We start from the raw sequence: 23,640 nt of genomic DNA, 5'->3' as shown, positions 1-23,640 counted from the left end.
TGTAAATGTTATGAGAGAAAGAAAAACAAAATTAATACAAAACAGAAAACGAATCGCAATTCGTATAAGATACCATTTTTCACATTTTCTCGCAACTTTTTCCTCCACTTTTATCAAAGGGAAAAGGTTACGTTAACTGATTTACACGCTTGAATAACCCGAGGAGGACGCTCAAAATTTATGTGAAATGTAACATCCTCAAATAAGGGGGAGGACATTTCCACTTACACAAAAAGGAGAAAAATGCAAATATTAGTAAAAACCCTGACCGGGAAAAGACAGTCGTTTAATTTTGAACCATCCAGTTCTGTATTTCAAATAAAGATGGCAATTGAGGAAAAGGAAGGAATAGACGCAAAGCAGATTCGGCTCATTTACTCAGGTTTGCCCCCTTGCCAAAATTGCACCCCTTCTGGTGCATTTTTTTTTGCATTTTTTTTACATTTTTTTGCATTTCTTTTTACATTTTCATCAAATGTTTATTACATTTTTTTCACATTTGGGTTTCCTTCCCATTTCGTCTTCGCTTCGTGTTGATCATTTGGAGAGACCCCCGTTGACGTCGCTCCAACTTGGTCTACACAGCTGCCATAACCCAGTTAGTAGTGTGCACTTGGCATACCCCGTGTTACACCCCAAGTTGGTAACTTCTTTTGCCTTTTTTTTTTTTTTCAAGGGAAACAAATGCACGACGACATGAAGCTCAGCGACTACAGAGTGGTGCCCGGCTCAACCATTCACATGATTTTACAACTTAGAGGAGGATAATTTTGACTGAACAGAATGAGACCGGAATTTCATTCCCCAAAATATTTGCAGCGAATGTTTATTGCTTTTTTCGCATCCAGGATTACGCCATTGAGCATCGCGTATGATGTGTACTCGCCATTTTTTTTTTTTCTTTGGCCTTATTTGTACCAAAACGTTTGCAAAAGTTTAGCTACTCCTTTTCTGTTGCCCACTTTTTGATGCTTGGCTAATTCTCCTTTTTTTTTTCGTTCTACAAAGGGGAACCTATTTCACGAGCGCACCAAATTTGTTTTCCGGGTATGCAGTTTTTATGCATCTTTTTACATTAGCGCATTGGAACATGTACGTTTCCCCCCCATTTTGCCTAACCCTCGTCCCAAAGCCATGTCTGGTGCCCCCGTCACACACACCGCGTGATGCTGAACATGTGTCAATGAGCATGTGACGGACCATCGCGAACGGACAGGTTGACCAGATGGGCATATTTTGCTGATCCCCTCTTTTAACATTTTTTCAGTACTTATAAGAAGTATAAAAAAAATGTGAACCAAAAGTGGAATCAAAACTTTTCATTGCCCCAGCAGTTGTTTCCCTATGAGGGGTTTCTTCCCCCAACGGAATTGCCCAGCCGGCAGTATTTATTTGGCCTTAAGGCACATATATGTGGACCTACCTCCACAAAAGTACACTTTATAATTTGTACCTTTTCATATTTTTTAAATACAATCTTAATGGTTATAATAAAAGCATAATTGAACACAAAAGGGGGGATATGATTTTCTAAATTTGTACATATGTGGGAAATGGGAAAAAGAAAAAATAAAATAAACGTCAAGGGAAGGCTACCCTATAAAAAAAAATGCATTTTTTACATTTTAAAAAACAAAATCTTTATGTATTACAAATTTTTCTTTTTCGAAAAAGTGTGTTTTTTAAACAGAACAGGGTTGGCAGGCACGCCATTTATAGGGCCGCGACGCTGCGATATGCGAAGTGCGACAGGTGATATCTTGCACTGTACTATAATGTACTATAGTACACTATACTATAGTATACTATACAATAATTATATATCCCAGCATAACCTGGCAGGTATCTCTTTTTTTTCCCCTTTTCTCTCGCGTTATGTGCACAAATGATGCACAACATTGCACATGTTTGCGCAGGGCCATTTGCACTTCTTCACCTGTGCAAATGCATACCTCTCTTGCAGTGGACATACAATCACACTTGATGAAATCGCGCAGAATGTAGCGACATTTACATCAAGATAATGTGCATAATAGGTGAGTTATATATACACACTTACAAAAGAAACTGCAAGTAAGAACACTGCATTGCTGCATGACAACAAGGTGTTTACTTTATACGCGTTTTTGGTTGAGGTGTGCCCCACCCATCATATGCAGAATATGCGTCTGTCTGCTGAGTGCGTTGCGTGTGTCTTCATACGAATACAAACACGTAGCTGTGCATATGTGTGTGCGCGGCGTGGTGGCGAACAAACATACAAACACAAATGCGGCATAGAACTCCTGTTCGGTATGGTGGAGTGCTGTTGAGAGCTTCTCCTACGAAAAGGTAAGCGATTTGGCGGGAGGAATAACAAACGTTTGCACATTCCTTCTCCTCTCCGATTCGTATCCCCCGACCGCTTGAATTTGCTAACAAATTTCACTTCTTCTGGTTTGCCTTGCTAAGTCTCTCCTGTTCCTGCATATACTTGGAGTAGGACTCATTGTTCCTGATATTATGCCTCTCCCCAACAATGACTATATTTCCGAGCTGCGCCAGGTGAATGGATCCTCCCATCATTTCCTCCGTCTCGAGTTGGGATCTCAGTTCATTCAAACCTTTGGCTGTATCTTTATGCGTCTTCTTTCTCCACTCGGATAATCTCAAATCAAAAACATCTTGAATTACAAATTTTATCCTTTTGGAATACATTTTTTTTCTTTGCAATTCTTTAAGTCGACCAAACCAGGTGTCTAAAATGTTCTTATACTTCTCCATCTTGTCGATAAAAAATCCAGTGGAGTAAATTAGCTGGAGGAAGGCTTCAATGCAGTATTCCTTCGGTTCCTCAAAGGCGATTAATAAATCATGTGCTATACTAATTACAATCGATATGGAAACAATTTGTCTTTGAAATAATTCCCCTATCAATTTTACAATTCCAAATAATCTTTTCTTTTGTTTCTGCTCCACGAAACTTAGTTCTTCTTCATTTTCGTCATTTTTTAATTTTTCCTTCATGGTGGATTCGAAGGTGCTTGGCAAATTTTCATATTGTTCTTGTATTTTTTTTAAGAGTGCAATTTCGAAGGAGGATTTTTTTTTCATTTCAAAATTTGGCGATCTCCATTTCAAAGCTTGACAAACATCAGCGTACATTTCTGACCAATCATGTTCCAAAACTGCTTTGTTAATTACTTCATTTACAACGGTTTGCATTTCTTCTGTATTGGTACGCGAGTCCATAATTTGGCATATTTTCTCGGTAATTATTGGGAAGTTCTCCACGGTTAATTTGTTCAGAAGGCTTTTTATTTGTCTTTCCATATACTCCTGGGGGGACATATTTTCTTTTCTCTTAAACACATATATAGCTTTGGCTGGTTTCTCCGTCACTTCTTCTTTTTTCTCTCCATTTTGCTGTTGCTGTGGGTGATCATTTTTGTCAAATCCATCCGTTTCTTCCTTCTTCGTAAAGGAATTATTATCATTCGTTTCGTTTGCTCCACCATCTGGTGTGTTTCCGTCGTTCGTTTTGCTATCCGTTTCGCTACCGACATTTCCCTTCTTTTCGTTTTTCTTGCCGGCTGACTGGTCATGGCTTCCATTTTCTCCAGTCTTGGCGTTCTTTCCACCGCCCTTTGCATTTTTATTTTTATTTTTTTTATTTTTTTTCTTTTCTCCAAGTGAGGTACTCGCCTCTGCCTCGGCCAGAAAGAATGGTTCATTATGCTTCTTCGCCCTGGCCTTTTTCTTGTTCTTGTTGTCGTTGCCTCTTTTGGACATATTCAAATCAGCTAGCTGATTCAGAATAACATTTTTCTTTTTAATAATGGAATTGATGTCTATATATTTGTCCTCCCCTAGCTCTCCCCAATCGTCATTATCCTCTTCCTCATTGTTATGATTTTGGCTATCTGCACTGTTCATGTTGGGATGATCATAGGGGCTCCTCCCAGCCCCTGATGCTCCAGGAAGAAAACTCATTCTATTCTCCGCATTGTTATTCGTCAAATTGGTTTTATTCAAATTCGGATTGCTATTTACGCTTTGGTTCGTTACAACGCTGGCGTTGTTGAAAGTACCTGTTGTTCCCTTGTTGGCAAAATCGGATGGAGCGTTAAAATTTCCGTTTGTGTTTGCAGCGCCTGCATTTTCAAAATGGTTGCCTGATACGTTTTGCACATGGGGTGCGTAATAATTATTATCCACGTTTAGGCACTCCCTTTTGCTAAAATTTGCGTTATCGCTGGGAGCCACGTCGTTCAGAGGGTGCGCATTGGAGATGTCCTGACTATTATAATTGGGTTTCCCTGAAGAGTGCGGGTAAAAATCGTGTGTTGCGTCCATGCCGCTTCGTTTAACATCGAACGGGTTGCTCATTTCGGGATACCCATTATTTCCGCTTGTACCCGTGTGACCCACATTTCCGGCGTTCGCATTGAGCGCACAATTTGGTTTATTCCTGTTGGTATTTTCGCTACTGTACATATTTCCCTCTTTATTTTGGTTGTTGTCACTCATGAAGGGGTCGTTATTTTCATACTTCTGTTTGTTGAATGCCGAGTTATTTAAGTTATTAGATGGGTTGTTAACCTCAGCAGTCGTTGAATTCGCATTCGTACCCTCCGCATTATCTTCTGTCTGAGTAGTATACTTCGTTTGCGTCGAATTATAATTGATGTTGGGATTAAGTTCATAGGGGTTATTTTTATTTGCACTTTCGTAAAAGGCCTTGTTATTCATGTTGCTAGAATTCTTGTTAGAATTTCCCTCCACATTCGTGAAATGACTTTGATTTGAATTTTTCGCATTGTTTTGATTGTTTGACATTGTTTGGCTATTTGTGAAGTCATCTGGACTGGCGACATTCACACCGTTCGCGCTTTTCATGGTGTTTCCACTGGCTGACGGTGTGCCGCTACGGATACTATTATCATTATTTGTGTTACTACCATTATTGTTAATATCTTTGTTGACTCCTTTTGCACTTGTTCCTGAGCTTACATTTTTCAGGAAGGAGCTGTTCCTTTCCGTATTTTTACTATGACTGTTCTTGTTATTCCAGGGAAAACCATACTTTGAATTATCCGAGCTGCTCACAGTTTTACTATAATAATATTTGGATCTGTATACGTTGTTCATATTGGAATCCATTGCGATACTGTTACAGTTATTGTTCCTATAGCTTCGTGAATAGCGCTGTTCTTTTTCCCTCCAGTTTCTTTCATCCATTACGTAGCCTTTCTTATTCATCGGGGAAAAACTGCTGTATTCGATAGATTTATTTGCATTCCTAAAGGTGTGACTTGATCCTCTCCTGAAATTATCCCACTCGTTATCCAAACCTTCTGGGTTGCTACTCTGTTTGATGTATGTGAACCCCTGCTGTTTGTGCGATTTTGATGCGCTGCTGTTTCGTGGGTCTTTGCTATACCTACCATGGGAGGGATGGGAGAAAAAAAAACACATGTGGTGAAGCGGGTCATGCGTTATTCAAACCCTGCATGCATTAAAAGTGCGCATTTGCACAATGAGAAGCGCGATCACGAAGTGGCACATCCTGTCACTGCTTTGTTCACATACATATGTATATATATTATATACACATATGTGGCGCACAATTTTTCCTTTTTCGTCTTTCTTCCTACCTCCTCATGTTGTCATCGTTCCCTTTTTTATTGTCTCTATCGGAAGCTGCAATGTTTTTGGCCTAGAGGGGAAAACAGGTGCACATGGGTAACCGGAAAGGTAGCGTCAACACAAAACAGCTTCGTGGGTGGGCCAAAAATGGGCACATATGCTCATGCGCACATAAGTACGTTTTCACGCATGCACGTATTCGCTCATTTGCTGTAGCCTACTTCGTTCAAGTTTTTTTCATTGCTTTGGACATTTTCCTGTTTTACATCCATGCAGCTCATTTTTGTTTTTTTCCTTTTTCCTCTCTCCGGTTTTTGACGTTAGTCAAAAGTGTTAGAAAATTGTAGGAGAACACATATGCGCACATGTACAAATATGTGCTGGTGTACCTCTTCGAGCTGGTGTTTGCATGAACGCATACATGTAAACACGTTCGAGCATATGTACACTTGCAAACGGGAGTGCGCGTAATATGTACGTATATAAATGTGTATGTATAAATGTGCCTACATAAATGTGCCTATATAAATGGGCCTATATAAATGTGCCTACATAAATGTGCTTACATAAATGTGCCTATATAAATGTACGTCCGTGCGTAGGTACGTAGTACAATGTCGCGCTTTGTGTGACTCGTAAATTTCCTAACAAAGTACAATCCCCCTGCCAAAAAAATGTTAAAGCATAAGATAGCAGGGGGAAAAACACAAACGGGGGGCACGTGAATGGAGGAAAAATTAATTAAAAAAAGGCATGTACATATTTATAATGTACGTACGTATACTGTACGTCTGTATACTGTACATAGGCGCATTTGCTGCGAAAAAAAGGTACACGTGGGGGTTTGTATATGGTACATATATATACACGTACACGTCGCGTATATGCAAAAGGCGCTCGTGATGCTATTTTACAGGGTTTGCTAATTTAAAACGCTCAAAGGAGGCGAACGCAATTTGTGTCACCCTGCGAAATTGTAAATAAAATTGCTTAATCACACTCACGTTGCGAAAAAAATTATATGCAAACATGAGGGATGTAAAAATTGCTCAAGTGGAAAACCAATTTTCTTTCTCTTTTGCTTTCCTTTTATTTTTAAAAAACTGCTAGGGAAAAATAAAACGAGCGGGCGAACGAACCGGTGAACGAACCGGCAAACGAATGGGCAAACAAACGGGCGAACAAACAGGGGAAGAAACGAACGGAGAACTAACGGACGAACGAGTGGATGGATGAATAAAATAGAAAGCAATGATGTGAAGATAAACATACGGTATAAATGCATTTATTATACACGTATTATATGCATATAATGCCATACATGTATGTGGATTGCGAAGTGGCATCACATGAAATAGCGATGTTACGTGGGAACGTATATGCGTTATTTGTACATGTATGTTACAATGTATAATGAAAACACGGAGTTTTTTTATAGGAAAAATGAGGTGTACATGCGGGTAACATAATCCGTTCACGCAGTTGGTTTCTGGTTTGTTTTGATTTTTCACGGTAACATTACAAACGCGTGAACACATAAATATGCAAACAGGTTACTCGGAGTGCACCGCTGGTGGTGGACGAAGGAATATACGCGAATGTACTCCATGTAATGTAAGCAGTATTTATATATATTTATATAATACATACGAAGTATGCGTAAATAAAATATATATATATTTATGTATTGCATTATACATGTGATAAACGCGTAACCGCAATGCTCATATACCCCCCGCGACATTATTTTTGAGCGCCTGACCATTTGCCGCCGAAACTGAAGGTAAAGAGAACATTACGTTTTTCCCCTCGCTTTTTTTCCGCAATGTTAAACAAAAGAACTGGTATAAGAACCCGCCGAGTGGGGGACAAGGGAACGCCTCAGAAAAATATATGTTTGCTCAGTGGCGGGTGGGGGCCAATAAATTCGCAATTTTTTTATCCGTCGCACTTTACAATGCCGTAAGCAGTGCTTTACCCGAAGCAGAAAGTCCCTACCCATATGTCCTGGTAATTGCTCATGTTATATTATACTAATGCGCATATGAATGTAACCTTTCACATTATAAATACTATAGGCATGTAACGCTTTTCCATGTGGTATACATCATTTATACGCATTGCAAACATGCTGTAAAATTAAAGCGCGTTCTGCCCTTAGCCCCTTGCCCGATTGCAAACAGAAGGAGGCAGCTCGTGCTGTCGGAAGCGTCGGCGTGATAGGAAGCAAAACAAACGTCCGCTTAAACAATGACACGCTTTTTCTCCCCCAACCAACTTTTTTACGCATTTCTCTCAACAAATATAAGGAAAATCTTGCCGCCCATGTTTTGGCAGCAACCTTTACAGCAGCAGCTTCTACAACGTGCATGAGGTGCGGAAAGGTGTATGGCCCTGGGATGTTTGAAGTGAAGATACATAAGGTTATATATACTGCAGGTTTATATGGCCTACATATAAACAATAATAACCATATGCGTAATGCATACATTAAGAATTCTCTTCGCGATTTTCGCTAAATCGCCCACGGATCACGCGACTTTAAACATCGTGAAGTGAACATGTTTTATGTTTTTGCTGGCGAGAACAATTTTACTGCTCAAAGGTGTTTTTTTTTTTTGTTTAACTTTTAACAGTGTTGGAAAAAAAATGAAACAGGAAAGTAAAAGAACAACGTGGAATGACATCCTCTATCCTGTTAGCATATACGCGTTCGACATGCATGACACCTGCTCAATGAACTGAAATTCGAGAGGAGCCGGAAAACGGGAATGTGTTGCGATATATTCACATGTGAAGATTTTCGTAAGATCATGCCAAGTCACCATTATTGCACGTCTTCGGGGTGTTAAGGAGAACGCACCATTCCCCCGTTTTTTTATGTGCTACTTTGACAGCATAATCTTAGAATGTTTCATAAGGACTTATTAATAGGGAAAAAATGGTCTTTTTTTTTTCTTTTTTTTTTTTTTTTCGACAATTTGCACGTTCTTTTAGTAATTGTGAGGATTGTCACTCAGGCAGATAGGAGTTCAACGCGTGTTATGTGGTGTTGCGTGTGAGTTTTTTTTTTCTCTCTCTCTCTGCACTTAAGCCATTTTTCCACATGGGGAATTATCAATGCACTGAAGGGGGAAATTACGAAACGTTCCACTATTTCTGTGACGCAAGGGTTTGTTTGAGCCAAAATTCTGTATATACATAGTGAAATGGAGGCCAATATTATAGTGAAAATGCAGACACGGCTTTGTAGAAGTAGGGGGTTAAACTTTGTATCTTGTGATTTCACCCCATCACTTTGCTTGTCATGTGCATCGCTTGGGGGGCTATTAACCAGTGCGATATATGTATATACATATAACAATAACAGTGTTCTACATAAGAATTGTGCCTTGCTCAGCATGTCACCGCAGCGAGGACCGTCAGTATGGCGCCCGTTTGGATTGTTTCACATCCATAATTCTGTTGACAGTTTGAAGGGACGTATTGCAGATGATTGTGTCGGAGCGTCGCTTTTGCTTACTGTATGAAATTTACAACTTTGGCTATATTGTGTGAAGAGTGAGAAAAGCAGAAAGAAAAAAACGTATAACCGTGTAAACATCGTTGTATGCTCTTCTGAGAAGTTTAAAACGCGCGACAGTGATTAATAAATGCATATGATGCAAAATCGTTTTGCTAATTATGCAGCGAAAATTGCACAAGAGTTTTTGAGAAAAAAGGTGGTAACGTATGCGTCCTCCGAAAGTTTATTCAGCGCGCAAGTGTCGCTGTAACACATATATCGCATGTTTTTATGCGTATATTCTCCGAAATGATGGGTTTAAAAAAAATTGCATATTTCGTGGAAATATAACCAAAGTATACTATTGCAGTTTAAACAAAAAAGGACACACACCGCGTTCCCATGTGTGTATGTTTACACTATTCGTTACGTAACACAACGGACATTACATAAAGGAAGAAAATTATTAACACAGACCACTTGGTGGTGTGCCATTTATTTTGTCGCGTGATTTACCGTTTTGTTCACCATTTTGTTCACCATTTTGTTCACCATTTTGTTCATTATTTTATTCATTATTTGTGCTGTTTTAAAAGATATATATCCGTTCATAGCACGAATGGAGCGGAGAAGAGTTGGCATAAATTGTTCAAGTTCAGATAAAAAGGCGTGAAATGTCCATTTTCCCATCCTTCAAAAAGTTGAAAAAATCGTTACACTGAGAGGAGCATAAGTCTGCGTTTATGGATTGATGAAATCACGTAATGAAGTGAAAAAGTACGAAAGGGTCATGGAAGAAATGCCAAATTGGTTTCAAATTTTTCAAAGTTAGGCAAAATGGCATTTGTATTGCCTGTATAGGCTATATCGAAAAGAAAAAAAAAAAAAAAAAATGGATATATCTATACGCATTAATTGCACATATTTTTGTACATGTGTACGAAGCAAATGTAAAGGTCTGCAGTTGTCAAAAATAAAAATTCAAGCGTAGATTAAGGAAAGGCATTTAAAACAGAGTTATGGTAAACACACAGAAATGTTGTTTTGCTGTGTCAAAGATTTCACCAAATGTGGTTAAATCGGTTGACCAAATTAGCGTTTTTAGCGTCTGGGGGAACGGTTCACTTCTAGCATGCGTGGAAAAAAATGTGCTAGAATAATTTCGCAGTATTTGGGAGCGGTTTTGCAAAAGTTGGATAATTTCCTCAGTTTTGTGCGCTTTGTGCGACTCCCTCTGTTTTGTGTGTATTGTGCAACTCCCTTAGTGTTGTTTGTTTCGTATAATTTTCTCAATTCTGTTGACGTTACTCGCCTTTGCCTTTTTTGTGAAGCTTTTTCCCGATGTTTTCGCTCTTCACGCGCGAAAGACCGTTGCATCAAAAATATTGACTCACTAATTTATTTGGCCCAGACTGTGCATCCCTCCCTTTTTTCGCAAAAATTAACTGAATTTACAACGTTTCAGTAGCGCAATTAAAAACTTAGGGGGGGGATGTTATTTCTACGCCCAGTAGAAAGGGGAAAAAAACAAAAAGAGCAAAGAAACAAAAAAGCACGGTTGTGTTTGATTTTTCCTGCCAACAGTCATAACCTCAAAATGGTGGGAAAATAGCCTATGTCACGAGTTAGCCACGTACATATATATATCTATTCCTACCTTATGGGAATTAAAAAATTCCGTAGGTTACCGCTAAACCCAGCTTTATTTTACTGTTGTCGTTTATTCTTAAGGGGTTTGCAAGGAGGAATTAAATTGTTCCTCAGGTTGCCTTCCCAAAGCAACAACTTGGCGAGGACACATAAACCTAAATGAACAGAAAAGGCACAAAGAAGGAAGAAGAAGAAAAAAAACGGATTATAATGAGCTCCTCGCTCAACTTAGGCACCTCCAAGAAGACTCAAGATGTTTCCGGCACAAGCGACATGTAAGAAAAAGAAAAAAAAAACAGAAAAAAAACGATAAATACAACTACAACGTTTAAGTGTTATGTAGTACCATTTGGGGGAAGGTGTTCATCCTGTGCGGGTACTCATTGTTCGGATACTTCCTGTGCGCGCATCGTTTGTGTAGATTAAAATGCCCTTTATAAGTACACGTCAACGAGGTATGCAGATGTTGTCTCAAAATGGTCTTAGATAAGTGTTGGAGGAAGTGTGACCAGCTTGCTTCTTGTGAACGTCATGCGATTGGGCGCTTGGACGACAAAACGGCATTTAACCGTATTTAACTACATTTAATCGCATTCACAAGTTTTTTGCCCTTGTCTTAATGAAGAAACAGCAACATGGCAAGCGAAAATGTGCGATTAAAAGGGGAGATTTGGACAAGCTTCACACGTATCATAAGATGCGCGCATTCCTTACCACGGGGGAAGCATTGTGAGAAAGAAAAAAAAATGAGCGTCACAGGGGGAAGGACAAGGGATCTATTTTAATTGTGCACCGGAGGCGTAATGGATATGCCGCCCATAAAGCACTTCCAGCGCATTGTTCACTACTAAATACCGTTTGGTAGAACTTCATACGAGGAAGGGACAAAACAAAGGAATAAAATAATATTATTAAAATAAAATAAAGAAATGAATGAGAATGAAAAACTACCCTTTTTTCGGGTCATAGTACCCGTCCTTGACTGAACCTGATATTTTCCGTTTAAGTATTGTCTTCTGTGCAAATTGTGCAGTCTTATTACTTTCTAAATAAGCAACATGATACGGACATCAGACAGTGTTTACTTTTTTATGCTTTTTTTGCGTGTTACGTCTACTGTGAGGGAGTATTTTTTTTTTTTTTTTATGAATTCTACTTGAGATGGTTTTTTAGAAGGGGTCCACAAGTACACCTGCCTCTTTCCCGATAAACAAGTGGTGAAGACTCACACAGGCATTATTTTGATGACCCTTTTCCCCCCCTATTTTGATGCATATGTGTGTGTGTACGCACGTATGTTTACATTTGCGCAAGTGAATGCTCTCCCCACACACACCGACACTTGTGCGTACTAGATGGTGAACGATTCATGATAAGAGTCCGCCGTCTCTCCGTGCGCACAGCGGCGGTTAGAATGCACCACATGCACATCTGCGCACATACGTGAACATGTTTTTTTTCAGAACGGAGAATGTGTATGAGAAGGAAATTAAGGAGATGAACGGGCTGGACAGCTCCAACCCCATTGCCCAGATGGAGGAGGACGGGGAGAACGAGCAGAAAAGGGAGAGAGAAAAAGTGAAGGAAAAAGAGAAGGAGAAAGAGAAGGAAAAGGAATCCCCCTCCAGCGACCATAAGGAAAAGAAACTCACGAAGAAAAACAATTTTATGAAAATTTTTAAAAAGAAGAAGAAAAAATCGGAAGAAATGGAAGAGACGGTTTCGAAAATATACGACTCGGAATGTATGCTATCAAATCCGAATAACGTAGACGAAGATAAGTACTACCTCTCCTTCAGTGAGCTAAACAGATGCGACGACATGTCCGATAAAATCGTGCAGGAACGCAGCCCAAGGGATGCCAAACATGTGAGCAAATCATACACGAGAGAATCAAACAAAAAGGATAAAAAAGTAGACAAGAAGATGTCAAGAGAAAGTAGAAAAAAAATGAAGATAAGAAAAAAAAAAACAAGAATCCCCTCCATTAAGAAGATTAAAAATGAGAAGAAGGACAAAAATTCGGAAAAGCAAAAGGGTGGAGAAAATTTCCATGAGGCGGACCACGCGGAGGACAGAAGTTACAATTTTGAACCACATGAAGATTTAAAAGAAGAAATCGAAAAAATAAAAATAGATATAGACAAAATTAAGAAAAAGGGAAATGTAAAAAGAATATATGACGATTTGAAATATATACTCCTTTTCCAAAATGAAATAATTGACATACTGATAGAAGACATCCGGAAGAATAAATTAAGGACAAAATACGACTTGCTAGAAGACAGCACCGTGAAGGATGATATAAATAAAATTATCTTAAATCACATAACATTGGATCTTTTAAAATTCAAATACATCAACACAAAATTGAAGGAGCTAATTCTCTGTGTATATGACACGAAGAAATTTAACGCCTTGATAAGAAAAATAGTATACAACAAATTGGATGAAATGAAAAGAATTGTGGATAAAAATGGAGAGCTAACTTTTGCAAAAACTATGTTGAGCTTTCTATACAAGCAGCTTAAGTACTGCCTAGAGGAAGAGGTGCAGTCCTACTATGACCAAGTGAGAGATCTGAACGATGATATTCATAACTTGAAAAAAAATCTTGTTCACATCATTTTTGAGGCCATAAATGACGTGTGCTCATTGCCACATCCAAGTGAGATATACTCCACGGATGAAAAGAACTCCAAGTATGAAGCGGAGCTGAAGAAGAAGCGGATCATGTGTCCAGAATATCAGAAGGACTTGAATGACTTTTTCTCCCTATACGATTGTGTGCATGTCGAGGGAGGAAACACCCATAAGCAGGGAGTAAACCAAAACAGGTTTAAAAATTTCTGCGTTTTAGGAAGTGCGAGGAAGAATAACCATATGAATCCACCCAAAATGATGAGTAAGAATGTAACCTTTGGTGATCATGCTGGTGGGGCCGTGGAAAAAACGCACTTCATAAATTCAGAACAGCTCCTAAAGTATCCACCGTCTACCACCATTTTAAATCATTCTTATGTGGTTGGAGATGTGCCCCGGAGGAACGACTCGAATTTTAGAACCCACAGATTCGTTTCGCACACCGCGCCCATAGATGGGAGTTATTCAACGAAGGGACATCAGCAGCCCTGTTCTTATGTGTCTAATTTGAAGGTAACAAAAGGGGGCACGTACTCAGATGATTTGAACCGTTATTATGGTGAGGCCACTTCTGCAGTGCTTAGCAATGAATATGACGCAAATGGTCTTCCCTACATTTATGGAAGAAGTGATAGTCGCCGAATGCAAAGCAGCAGTAATCGTCTTATGAGGGGCGTCGCTAAGGAATGCCCACTATTCTGTAATGGACTGGATAAAGTGACAACCTTGGGTAACTTTACGGAACATACGAATGATCATCCCGTGGTGGGGAACAATCCCTATGCGCAGTATCGAATTGTATGTGCTGATCTTCGCAGGGGGGATGCATCCATTGTGAAGAAGATGGACTGCAGCTCGCGGATTAGGCAGCTCGTGGGATGGAACACTCATGCGGGTGGGTTCCCAGTACCTTCTTCTGTGTGCGTGCAGAATGGTGAGCTAATCGAAACGGGGCGCATTGACCCGCTGCGTAGTGTTTACTTTGGCAGCGACCATGACAGGAAAAACTATATATACACTCCTCTCACAGGAGTCGTCGACCCCACCACTGCTACCCCCTCTACAGCCAATATGGCCACTCATTTTGCACACCCGAGTGGTGTGGCGGACCAGGCGACAAACCCAATGAAGTACACCGGATTCGAAATAATATCCAGCAAGGAAGACATAAAGAAGCTGGAGGCGTTTCTAAACGACAAATGGGGAAGTTTTAGGCTCTTTGAAAAGTGGATCAAGGACTGCTCCAAATGGCAGTGGATAGATTTGAAGCTTCAGAGAGAGTATATAAGTAGCAATGTGGACTTGGAGAAGCTAAAGGAAGAAAAAAAAAAATACTTGGAGAAATGTATAAACAAGAAAATAAAGGAATTGTGGTGCGGACGCATGAAAGGTCTAATGAATTTGAAGCTATGCGACATGGAAAAAAAGATTGCAAAGAATTTTACATCAAATAATATCATTAGTAAAAATATTTATGACGTTATATTGGATTACGAGAGGAGCTCTATGTGCTACCAAGATCTGTACGCGACGATACTAAGTACAGAGGGGGACAACAAAAAGTTTACTTCACTATTTAAAAAGTACAACGTGTATAGAGAAAAGAATAGTGATGATGAAGAGGCCAACATCAGGCACGGGGAGGGGAAAAAGCACTCCATTACCAACACGGAGGCTACTAATGATCCCCATAAAAAAAAGGGCTATGTGAAATCCTTGATTTACAGCTTTAATAAGAAGTCCAACAAGCGGAGTAGTAGTAAAAATGGCTCTCATCTGAAGAAGGAAAATGAGAAGTCGAACCAGAAGAAGGGGGGCACCACTTCCGTGAAGGAATCTCCTAATTCGAAGGAGCACACGTTCGCGGAAAATGGAGTAAACGCGAAAAAGGGCAACACAGCTGTGAAGACGGATGCGCATACCGATGTGAACAAAGACAACATCGGCGAAGAGGTCCCTAGCAGCCACCTCGATAGAGTAGACAGCTCCTACATTTACAAGGATTCGTACCTGAATACTGACTCGCGAATTAGGAGCGGATCCAACATAGGATGCGAGTCCCGTAGTGTAAGAAACCCCTCTGAGAGGAGAAGCGACTCCCATCGTAGTAGCAGTTCCAGCACCTCAGTACGAATAGGACGGTCAAGCATAAAGAAAAAAGAAAACAACGGCTCCTTCTTCGACAGTTTCTTTTTCTTCAAAAGTGAACCAAACAAGAAGAGCTCCGGGAGCAAGTCGGGTAGCTCCGAATCAGCGGCCAAGTCAAAATCCAAATCCAAGTCGAGCAGCTCACAAAATGAAGACGGCTACCCCATGGAGTATTCCAAAATCGTGGAGTCAAGTAAATACAACAAGAAGAAAAAGAAAAAAAAGAGCAAAAGGAGTAACATGAGTACCTTTAAAAAGATATTTTATCTGAACAGGAAAAAAAAAAGCAAGGACAAGTCCTCCGACAGCGATGAATCCTCGTCCGACTCGTCCGAAAAGGGGGAGAAAAAGGAAAAACGCGCAAAGCTTAAGCAAGACGCCACCAGGGGGGAGGAAAAAAACCAAACAAGGAAGTCAACACGGGAAAAGAGCAGCGTAAAAAAGGGAAGCCTAGACCAAAGTGACATCTGTTCGGACCGTCACTCCTCCTCTGATGAGGAAGAGTACAAATCTGACGAAGAATTCGAATACGCACTTTTAGAAAAGGAAGTGGGGGACCATCTACACTTGGAAGAGGGAAAGGAAGAAATCGTGTCCATTGAAGAGCTACACAAGGAACAGAGTTGCGAACTGCTTGCAAAGTCGAATGTTAGCAGTGGTGTTGGCGCGAGGAAAAGTCTCAACGGGGTGAAGGATGGAGGAAAGGAAGAATCCAAGCAGGGGAAGCAGCAAGAAAAGAAGCAGGAGAAGCAAGGAAACGACAACACGGGGAAGCCAGAAAGCAAAGGAACAGGTGCGCAGGAAGGAAAAAATGAACCCACAGGAAATGGCAGAGCTAAGGGAGCAGAACCCACATTGGTGAGCCAAATTGGCGATAACATGCAGGAAAGCACACGTCGCTTGTCATACACCAAAGTGAGTGAGCTAAATAAGGTACACTCATTTGTGGAGGGCCACTCGACCAGTTTAGGAAAAAATTCCAAGCAAACTTCCAGCGTCATACATAAAAAGGCGAGTTCTTTTGTGAACGATGGGTCAGGCGAACTGGGGGAACACAGAACGAAGTGCAACCGTTACGGTGAAGTCAACGTAGAAGCCCAGAATGTAGCAGAGGAGACAGAAGAAAAAGTGGCAGAAGAAATCGGAGCAAATCACCACACAGCGAGGGGAGAAAAATCACGGAATAATCGCACCCACGAGGGGGAACCCAGAAATGGAAGCAAAAAAAATAACTCCATTACCCACTCGGACATTTCGAACTACTCACATGATGAGGAAGAAGAGGAGATAGACGCAGGAGGAAAGAAATACGACAAGTTCTCAAGCCTAGGTTCCCTAAAAAAAGGAAACAAGAAAAATAAATTTAATAAATTTTTAAAGAACTTGGGAAAGTTTACCTTCAAGCCATCGAAAAAAAAGTCCGAAAAAATGTCTACTCATACGAGCGAAATCATTTTGAAGAGTGCACCCAGTGTCGCTTCCAACGGAAGTAATGATGAGCATATGGATGAAGAAATATTAGGAGAGGATCACGAAGGGGTGGGGCCCAAAGGGTTGAGTACACAGGGGAAAATGTATATGTCGAAGAGCTTCTTGCTAAGCAGTGACGTCAGTAATAAAAAGGGGGAGAGTCACACCAAACGAAAAATGAGCCATCAGGTGGATAAGTTATATTCCTATATAAACAAACTCAAGGAGAAGAAAAAAAGCTCCACCGAAAAGGAGGTAAACTTGAATGATGAGGGGACGAACGGTGCAGCGAGGGAGGAGCAACAGCTGAGAGACACATATAGCAAGTCAAGTGGTAAGGCAATTCCCCCCATGCGTATTATCAGTCGCATCGAAACTTCGAACAGTATAAATGTGTCCAATGAAAACATCAAGAAGGAGGTAAAGAAAAACGAGTCCGAAGTAAACCCTTTGACGAACAGACCGTACAGCAGTGGCAACATTAACAAGGGGGATCATTGTCTGGGTGAAGATATTCTGGATAAGAGCAGCCCTACGGAGCAGAAAAACTCGCCGCGCTTTGGCTACAGCATGTCTAATCAAGAGATCTCAGAAGGAAGCGACAATTCAGGCGATAGTGCCTCAGCTGGGAATATCACCTATGAGGAGAGTTCAGGAAAAGGGATTGAAGAAGCCACAGCGGAAAAGAAACACCGAAGTGGAAAAATTGACGAGGGGAGAAATGTTGCGGGTGTAAAGAGGAAGGAAAGGAAAAAGGACAAGGGGGAGAAGCTGGACTGGAAAAATTCACTAAACTCGCAAAATTCCCAGCACTCGCGGAACGCGCGGCGTCGAGTGAAAACGCCCAGCATCTCGTCTTCCTCAGACAACCTAAGCAATTACGTGAAGAGCAAGTACCATGTTAAGGAGAGCGACGAAATCCACAAAGAGGCGATGAGCTCCGTAAGTGCCATGGACAGGCACCTCGGCGACAGCATGTACAGTAGCTTATACCTTGAGGAGCGGGACGAGAAATTTAAGAAAAATATTTCGAAAAAGTTTTTAAACAAAAAGAAAAGTTCAAGAGGTTCAAGAAGTGCAAGAAGTGCAAGAGGTTTCAAAAAAGGGAGTCGAAAGAAGGACGAAAATTCCTCAAACTCTTTGGACATTGTTAGGTTATCCAGTTTTAAGTCAAAGTCAGATGTGAAGCTCTCCTGCAGTAACAGCAAGGGCACTTCTTTCTCCTTGTGCGATTCGAAGGAGTCTCACATTTCGCGTGGGTACATGTCCGACAGCAGGAAGGAGAATAATTCGTACTACAAATATGTCCAATCGATGTTACCCTTTGGGATGATGGCTCATGGGGAAAATGCTAGTTACGATGGGGATTCAGAAGATGGAAGAAAGGGACGTCCATTGCAGATGGATAGCTAATATGTGTTGGGGAGAAGCGCCGGGGAATATTTTCCACACGATCGGTCTACCAAGAGGAGAAATCGACACGGGAGCAGTTTCTCCTTCGGCTGGATTCCCTAACAGGAGGAAAGTTACCCAGGTGGAGGCATATACACTTTGCACAGAACTATACGCACACCTTCGCGTAACCCATTTTTGTTCTCACGAGCATTTTTCACTTTCTTGTAAATAATATGTGGATGTTTCACCTCACCCATTTAGTGGAAACTACTCCACAGTCTTCTTTTCACTGGCATTCGTATGTTACCATTCTTCGACGCAAAGTTGAGTGCGCTTACGGAGAAGCGTTATTGTTTTTTTTTTTCTTTTTTTTTTGTGATGGAAAGATGAAAAAAAAATAAAAAAAGGCTAATACACATTCATTAGCGCAGCAGAGCGAAGTGGTCACTTCTCTATTGCAACGTTTCACGAAAGTTTACAAATTTGACATTGTTTCTGGGGGGTCCCCCCATCAGTGTTGTTGTTTTGTTGTGTTCCTGTCACATTGCTATTTTGTTATATTACATTATTATATATATATTATTCTTTTTCTTTTATGTTTTTTTACGTGTCCCCCTGTCAAAAAGCATCACTGGGGGAGGGGATGCGCAAGTATAGTCGACAAAGCGCTTCCCCCACTTGTGCGTTTGTTTGGTTCATTTTTCCCAACTTGCATTACTTAATTTTGTAAATGTATACAGAAGTGACGAACTGGGCATCCCCATCGCTTTCCGGTTTGCTGCTCTCCCATGTGTGCAAGGTGGAATTTATTTTATTCTATTCATCTTTTTTTAACCTATTGGTGAGGGACTAAACATTCCGCTTTTTCTTATTTTCCTTTTCTCATGTAAAACTGGGAGGTGTATTGAGCAATTCTTTTTCAAACTGGCAAAGAGAGAAATCGTAAACGTTTTTGCTGATTCAAGGATTCATGTGTGTATCTATTTTGCCCGCACTGAGTTGTCCCCCAGGTGTGGTACCTTCCTTAAGAGGAAGCCATTATGTATGAAGCGGTGATCGCTGAAGGGGGGAAAGATAAAGAAAAGGTCAGTTTATTCCATTTTAAAGATCTTTGTTGACCGTCAATTGGGTGCTGTCAAAGATTGACACCACCATTTATACCTACAAAATTTGCAATTTTTTCCTTTGCCGAACCGTGGTTATCATTTTCGCAGCTTCGTGTGCATGCAAATTGGTTGCCTATATTTTTACTCCCTTGTTTTCCATCCCGTAGCGCAAAAGGGTTCATAACATGCCATATGTACTAGCAGTGCATACAACTGCATGCAGACACTAAAGCACAGTTGAATGGAGAACCTTCTTTGTGATGCTTGCAGCTGATTTGTTCACAACTGCAAGGGACACTCGCTTCATTAAGTGCGTCTCACCTGATACAGGTTGTACCGAATCGCATAATTTTTTTTTAAGAAATCCATTTGATGCAACCGCTTTGCGGTTATTGCGCATAGGGGGCAAATTGTTGAATGCTGTTTGGTTGGAACAGAGGAGTGTGTAAAAATAGTTGTCCGGTGTGATTAAGGGAGAACAAAATTGCTCGGCGAGCTTGCTTTGCTCTTCTCCCTAAATCTTTAGGTCATAGAAGTGATGTTTGACGGAACCACTTTGCAACTGGTTGGGGCGAAAGGTGCAGACGTACACACGTACTCTTTTCTGGGTGCGCCGTGTCCCCCAACCTCGTCTCTTTTAATCCCACGCGAGAAGGTGAAGAAAATGACCCATACGGGAAAGAGCTATTGCCGCTTCTTTCGCTTCTGCCTCTTCTTCCCCTTCTGACGCTGCCCCCACGTTGGTAGCCGAACTAACTTTCAAACTTCGACGTGTCGTAGCAGCTTTTATATTGCTTGAAAAACTCCTCAAAGCTTTCCCTTTGCTCCTTTAAATTCCAGTCCTCCTCGTGGTACACATTTTCAAAGAGGCCACCTACAATGTTGTATCTTTTAATGCTTTCATGTTTCTTCAATTCCTTGAGAACCTTTTCCTTTATGGCTTGTCTGTGCAGTTTGTCATCGTTATCGGTGTAGAGTTTTTTATTCTTTAAGTAAAGGAATAGTCTGCTTATTGGATGGACGCCCTCCTTTTTCCAAGCATCATTTTCTTCCTTCGGTCTGTATAGAGAGGAATCATCCGAGGTGCTATGGTGGCCATATCTGTAGGCCATAAATTCCATAAAGACAGGTTTAGACTCTTCGGTGCAAATTTCCCTCATTTTTTTTGAAGCTAAATAGGTAGCGAATAAATCATTTCCATCAACCCGGATGGATTCTATACCTAAAGCTAGTGCCCTAGGAGCCACACCATCACCTCTGTACTGATCTTTTATAGAAGTAGATATAGCATAGAGATTATTTTTGCAAATAAACATGGTCTGCGATTCTCTTACGGCTGCAAAATTTAGAGCTGCATAAAAATCTCCTTCCGATGAAGAACCATCCCCACAGAATGCAGCAGCAACAGCTTTCTGATTTTTCAATTTCAACGCATAACCACAGCCGGCAGCATGGGATAATTGAGATGCTAAAGGAGTTGTAATTGTGTGTATGTTTAATTTCTTACTAGTGTAGCAAATACACATTTGTCTACCTTTCCCCTCATCATATTTGTTCCCAAAAAGTTGATTCATAATGTCAGAATAATCAAATCCCCTCGACAGTAAAATGCCTGTTTCTCTATATTGACAGTATAGGTGGTCATCTGGCGTCAGAACTTTCCCCAACCCAAACTGGATCCCCTCTTCTCCATCATTTACAATGTAAAACGAAGTTCTGCCTTGTCTTTGAATGCCATAAAAAATTTCATCCCATATTGAAAATTCCACCATCCGTTTGTATAGGTTCACTATTTCTTCATCGTCAAAGGGGGCACTATGACCATCTAATAAATTGCCTTCTGTATCTAGTACGCGGAATATAGGAAGTTTGTTCACTTCATTTGTTGTCTTCAATTCGGTTGAGAATTCCGAGTGGAGGAGTCCATCTGTGTATATTTTATATGCAGAAAAATTTTTCCTCTGACTTAGGGTGCAAATGTTCCTCTTTCTGCAGAAACCTAGGAACCTGTTCTTCCTGAAGAGGTACTTTTGAACCACGTTCCTCATTTTGCCTAGCCGTCGCACGGTACGTGTTTAGGAGTGGCTTGCACGTGTGTATATCTACCCACGTGTGTGCGTTACAGTTCTGACTTCCTATCACAGTTTTCACGTGCCTTCTTTCACCTTTCCGTTGGCCCGCTCCAAATTGTGTTTTTTTTTTTTTCGGGGAAGTTGTCTGTGGGGTTGATTATCCACCTAGTCCTGTGTACACAAAATTGTACATGAATTCACAACTGTTTTTCAGGGAGCGCCCAATAGAGGAAACACAAAACGAGCTTGTTAATCTTCTTTTCTTCTTTTTTTTTTTGGGTAGTAACATCAAATGTGGGGGAGGGCAGGGTGGTGACATAATTTACCATCAGGAGGAAGCATCATCACAATTAAGTGGTGATTATTTTGTCGCGATTTAGTTGATACATGGGATGAACGTGGAAAAAAAAAAAAAAAAGAGAATACCTCACGAAGCAGTTAAAAAAATTGCTTCCGTACGACTGATGTAAGAATTCATACTAACATTTGTGAAATGCTTATTTTTCTTTGTTTCCTCAGCTGTGCAAATATTTTTATATGCATACATGCACGATATCTTGGCACCATCTTACATCCCGAAGTTCCGATCCCCTCTTATTTCCACACTGAAAGCACCTCCCAAAGAATTGTCACCTTATGCATTTTTCCCACTGTTCAAATGGAAGTATAAAAAAAAAAAAAATTCCGTTTATTTCTTTTCGGCAAGAATATGCGTCACGCTTCCTGCGGTGTACTCCAATGCGAACGAACGCAGTTTGGTTTTTCAGGACCGCGGTATTTCTCGGGGTGTACAAAAATTTTGGCAGTTTTCCCAGTTTGGTGAAGGGGTCACTTTGGCCGATTTTGCCAATTTTTCCAATTTTGGCAATTTTACCAATTTTTTCAATTTTGCCAATTTTATCAATTTTTTCAATTTTGCCAATTTTATCAATTTTACCAATTTCCTCTACTTTACGAACGGCCCCTTTTAAGCATCCTTTTGGCGCATCCCTGTTTTTACACCTTTTATAAAAGTTTCTCATTATTTCCGCTGAATAGGATTCTCCATAACGCTGCTCATTCCCGCGGGCTTTACAAACGGAATGAACAATAAAGAAAAAAATTGGAAAAAAAAAGCAGTTAAAGCATTAGCCATTCGCAAAAAGGTAGCAATAGTTAAATTAAAATTTATCTGTAGTCCCATAGAAACGGGTAGCCGAATCTTTATCACCCCACGCAGGATTAAGTGAAATTACTTTGTATACATGCCATTTCTTTTGCTAAAATGAAAACTTAGCGTTAACTTCCAATATCACACTGTGCCACAATCTGTTGTGTACTGTTTTGAGCAAATTATGGTGCTGCCATCCTTTCACTTTTAACCATTTTACATTTACAAGATGGGAAAATCAAAAAGGCAAGCTGAAAACGTGCACACCTGAGAATGAAAATGTATCTATGTTGGGCACTAAGAGGAATAATAAAACGAAGGAGTGGGGATGGGTCACGTACCGGATAACCCCTTCTGAGCAAATTGGGAGGAGGAATAAATTCTTTCGAATGCCCTTTCGATTGGCAGCGCTAAAACGACTAAAAGGAAAATGCAGTTCCACCGGGCTATGCACGACACCCCCGTATTGTGCACAGGATGAGTGTAATACACATAAATGCCTCTGACATTTCCTGTGCGACAGAAGTAGAGTGTCGATAATTTCGACTCACTGCTAAAAGAGCTAGGCGCACTATGCTCAGTCAGCCATCAGTAGGTTAACACCTCCAAAACATGCCCATAGTTAAAAAGTCTTTAACGTTTTCCTGAATGTGTTGCATCTCTAGTTATACGCAATAAAATAGCAGATTGTTATCTTTACAATTTTAATTATTCCCTGTAGGGGGTTCTCCAAAAAAAAAAATTACTACAATATAGAGATAGAAAAAATTAATTTACCTTTTTTTTTTTTTTTTCCATGTTGCGTGGGACTACTACATACTGATTCCTTTTCCAATGAGTACATCGTTTCTACAAGAATAATGCTCCCCGTCT

At 40.4% G+C, this 23,640-nt stretch overlaps 4 protein-coding genes across 4 annotated transcripts; 2 read left to right on the top strand and 2 right to left on the bottom strand.

The window, feature by feature from the left end:
- Positions 1 to 243: 243 nt before the first annotated feature.
- Positions 244 to 768, top strand: C922_00503 (50S ribosomal protein L40e; the record flags this gene model as incomplete). The annotated part of the gene is made up of 2 exons (XM_008816119.1): positions 244 to 382; positions 677 to 768. 2 exons carry the CDS (start codon positions 244 to 246, stop codon positions 766 to 768), a joined length of 231 nt encoding a protein of 76 aa, XP_008814341.1.
- Positions 769 to 2,424: 1,656 nt separating this feature from the next.
- Positions 2,425 to 5,457, bottom strand: C922_00502 (hypothetical protein; the record flags this gene model as incomplete). Its single annotated transcript, XM_008816118.1, has 1 exon — positions 2,425 to 5,457. One exon carries the CDS (start codon positions 5,455 to 5,457, stop codon positions 2,425 to 2,427), a length of 3,033 nt encoding a protein of 1,010 aa, XP_008814340.1.
- A 6,775-nt stretch (positions 5,458 to 12,232) lies between these two features.
- C922_00501 (hypothetical protein) lies at positions 12,233 to 18,457 on the top strand (the record flags this gene model as incomplete). Its single annotated transcript, XM_008816117.1, has 1 exon — positions 12,233 to 18,457. One exon carries the CDS (start codon positions 12,233 to 12,235, stop codon positions 18,455 to 18,457), a length of 6,225 nt encoding a protein of 2,074 aa, XP_008814339.1.
- A 1,840-nt stretch (positions 18,458 to 20,297) lies between these two features.
- On the bottom strand, positions 20,298 to 21,593 carry C922_00500 (2-oxoisovalerate dehydrogenase E1 component, alpha subunit; the record flags this gene model as incomplete). The annotated part of the gene is made up of 1 exon (XM_008816116.1): positions 20,298 to 21,593. One exon carries the CDS (start codon positions 21,591 to 21,593, stop codon positions 20,298 to 20,300), a length of 1,296 nt encoding a protein of 431 aa, XP_008814338.1.
- Between the last annotated feature and the right edge of the window lie 2,047 nt (positions 21,594 to 23,640).

This window comes from Plasmodium inui (genome assembly GCF_000524495.1).
Source record: "Plasmodium inui San Antonio 1 unplaced genomic scaffold supercont1.2, whole genome shotgun sequence".
Classification (NCBI taxonomy): Eukaryota; Apicomplexa; class Aconoidasida; order Haemosporida; family Plasmodiidae; genus Plasmodium; species Plasmodium inui.
This window is presented reverse-complemented; position numbering and strand designations above follow the sequence as displayed.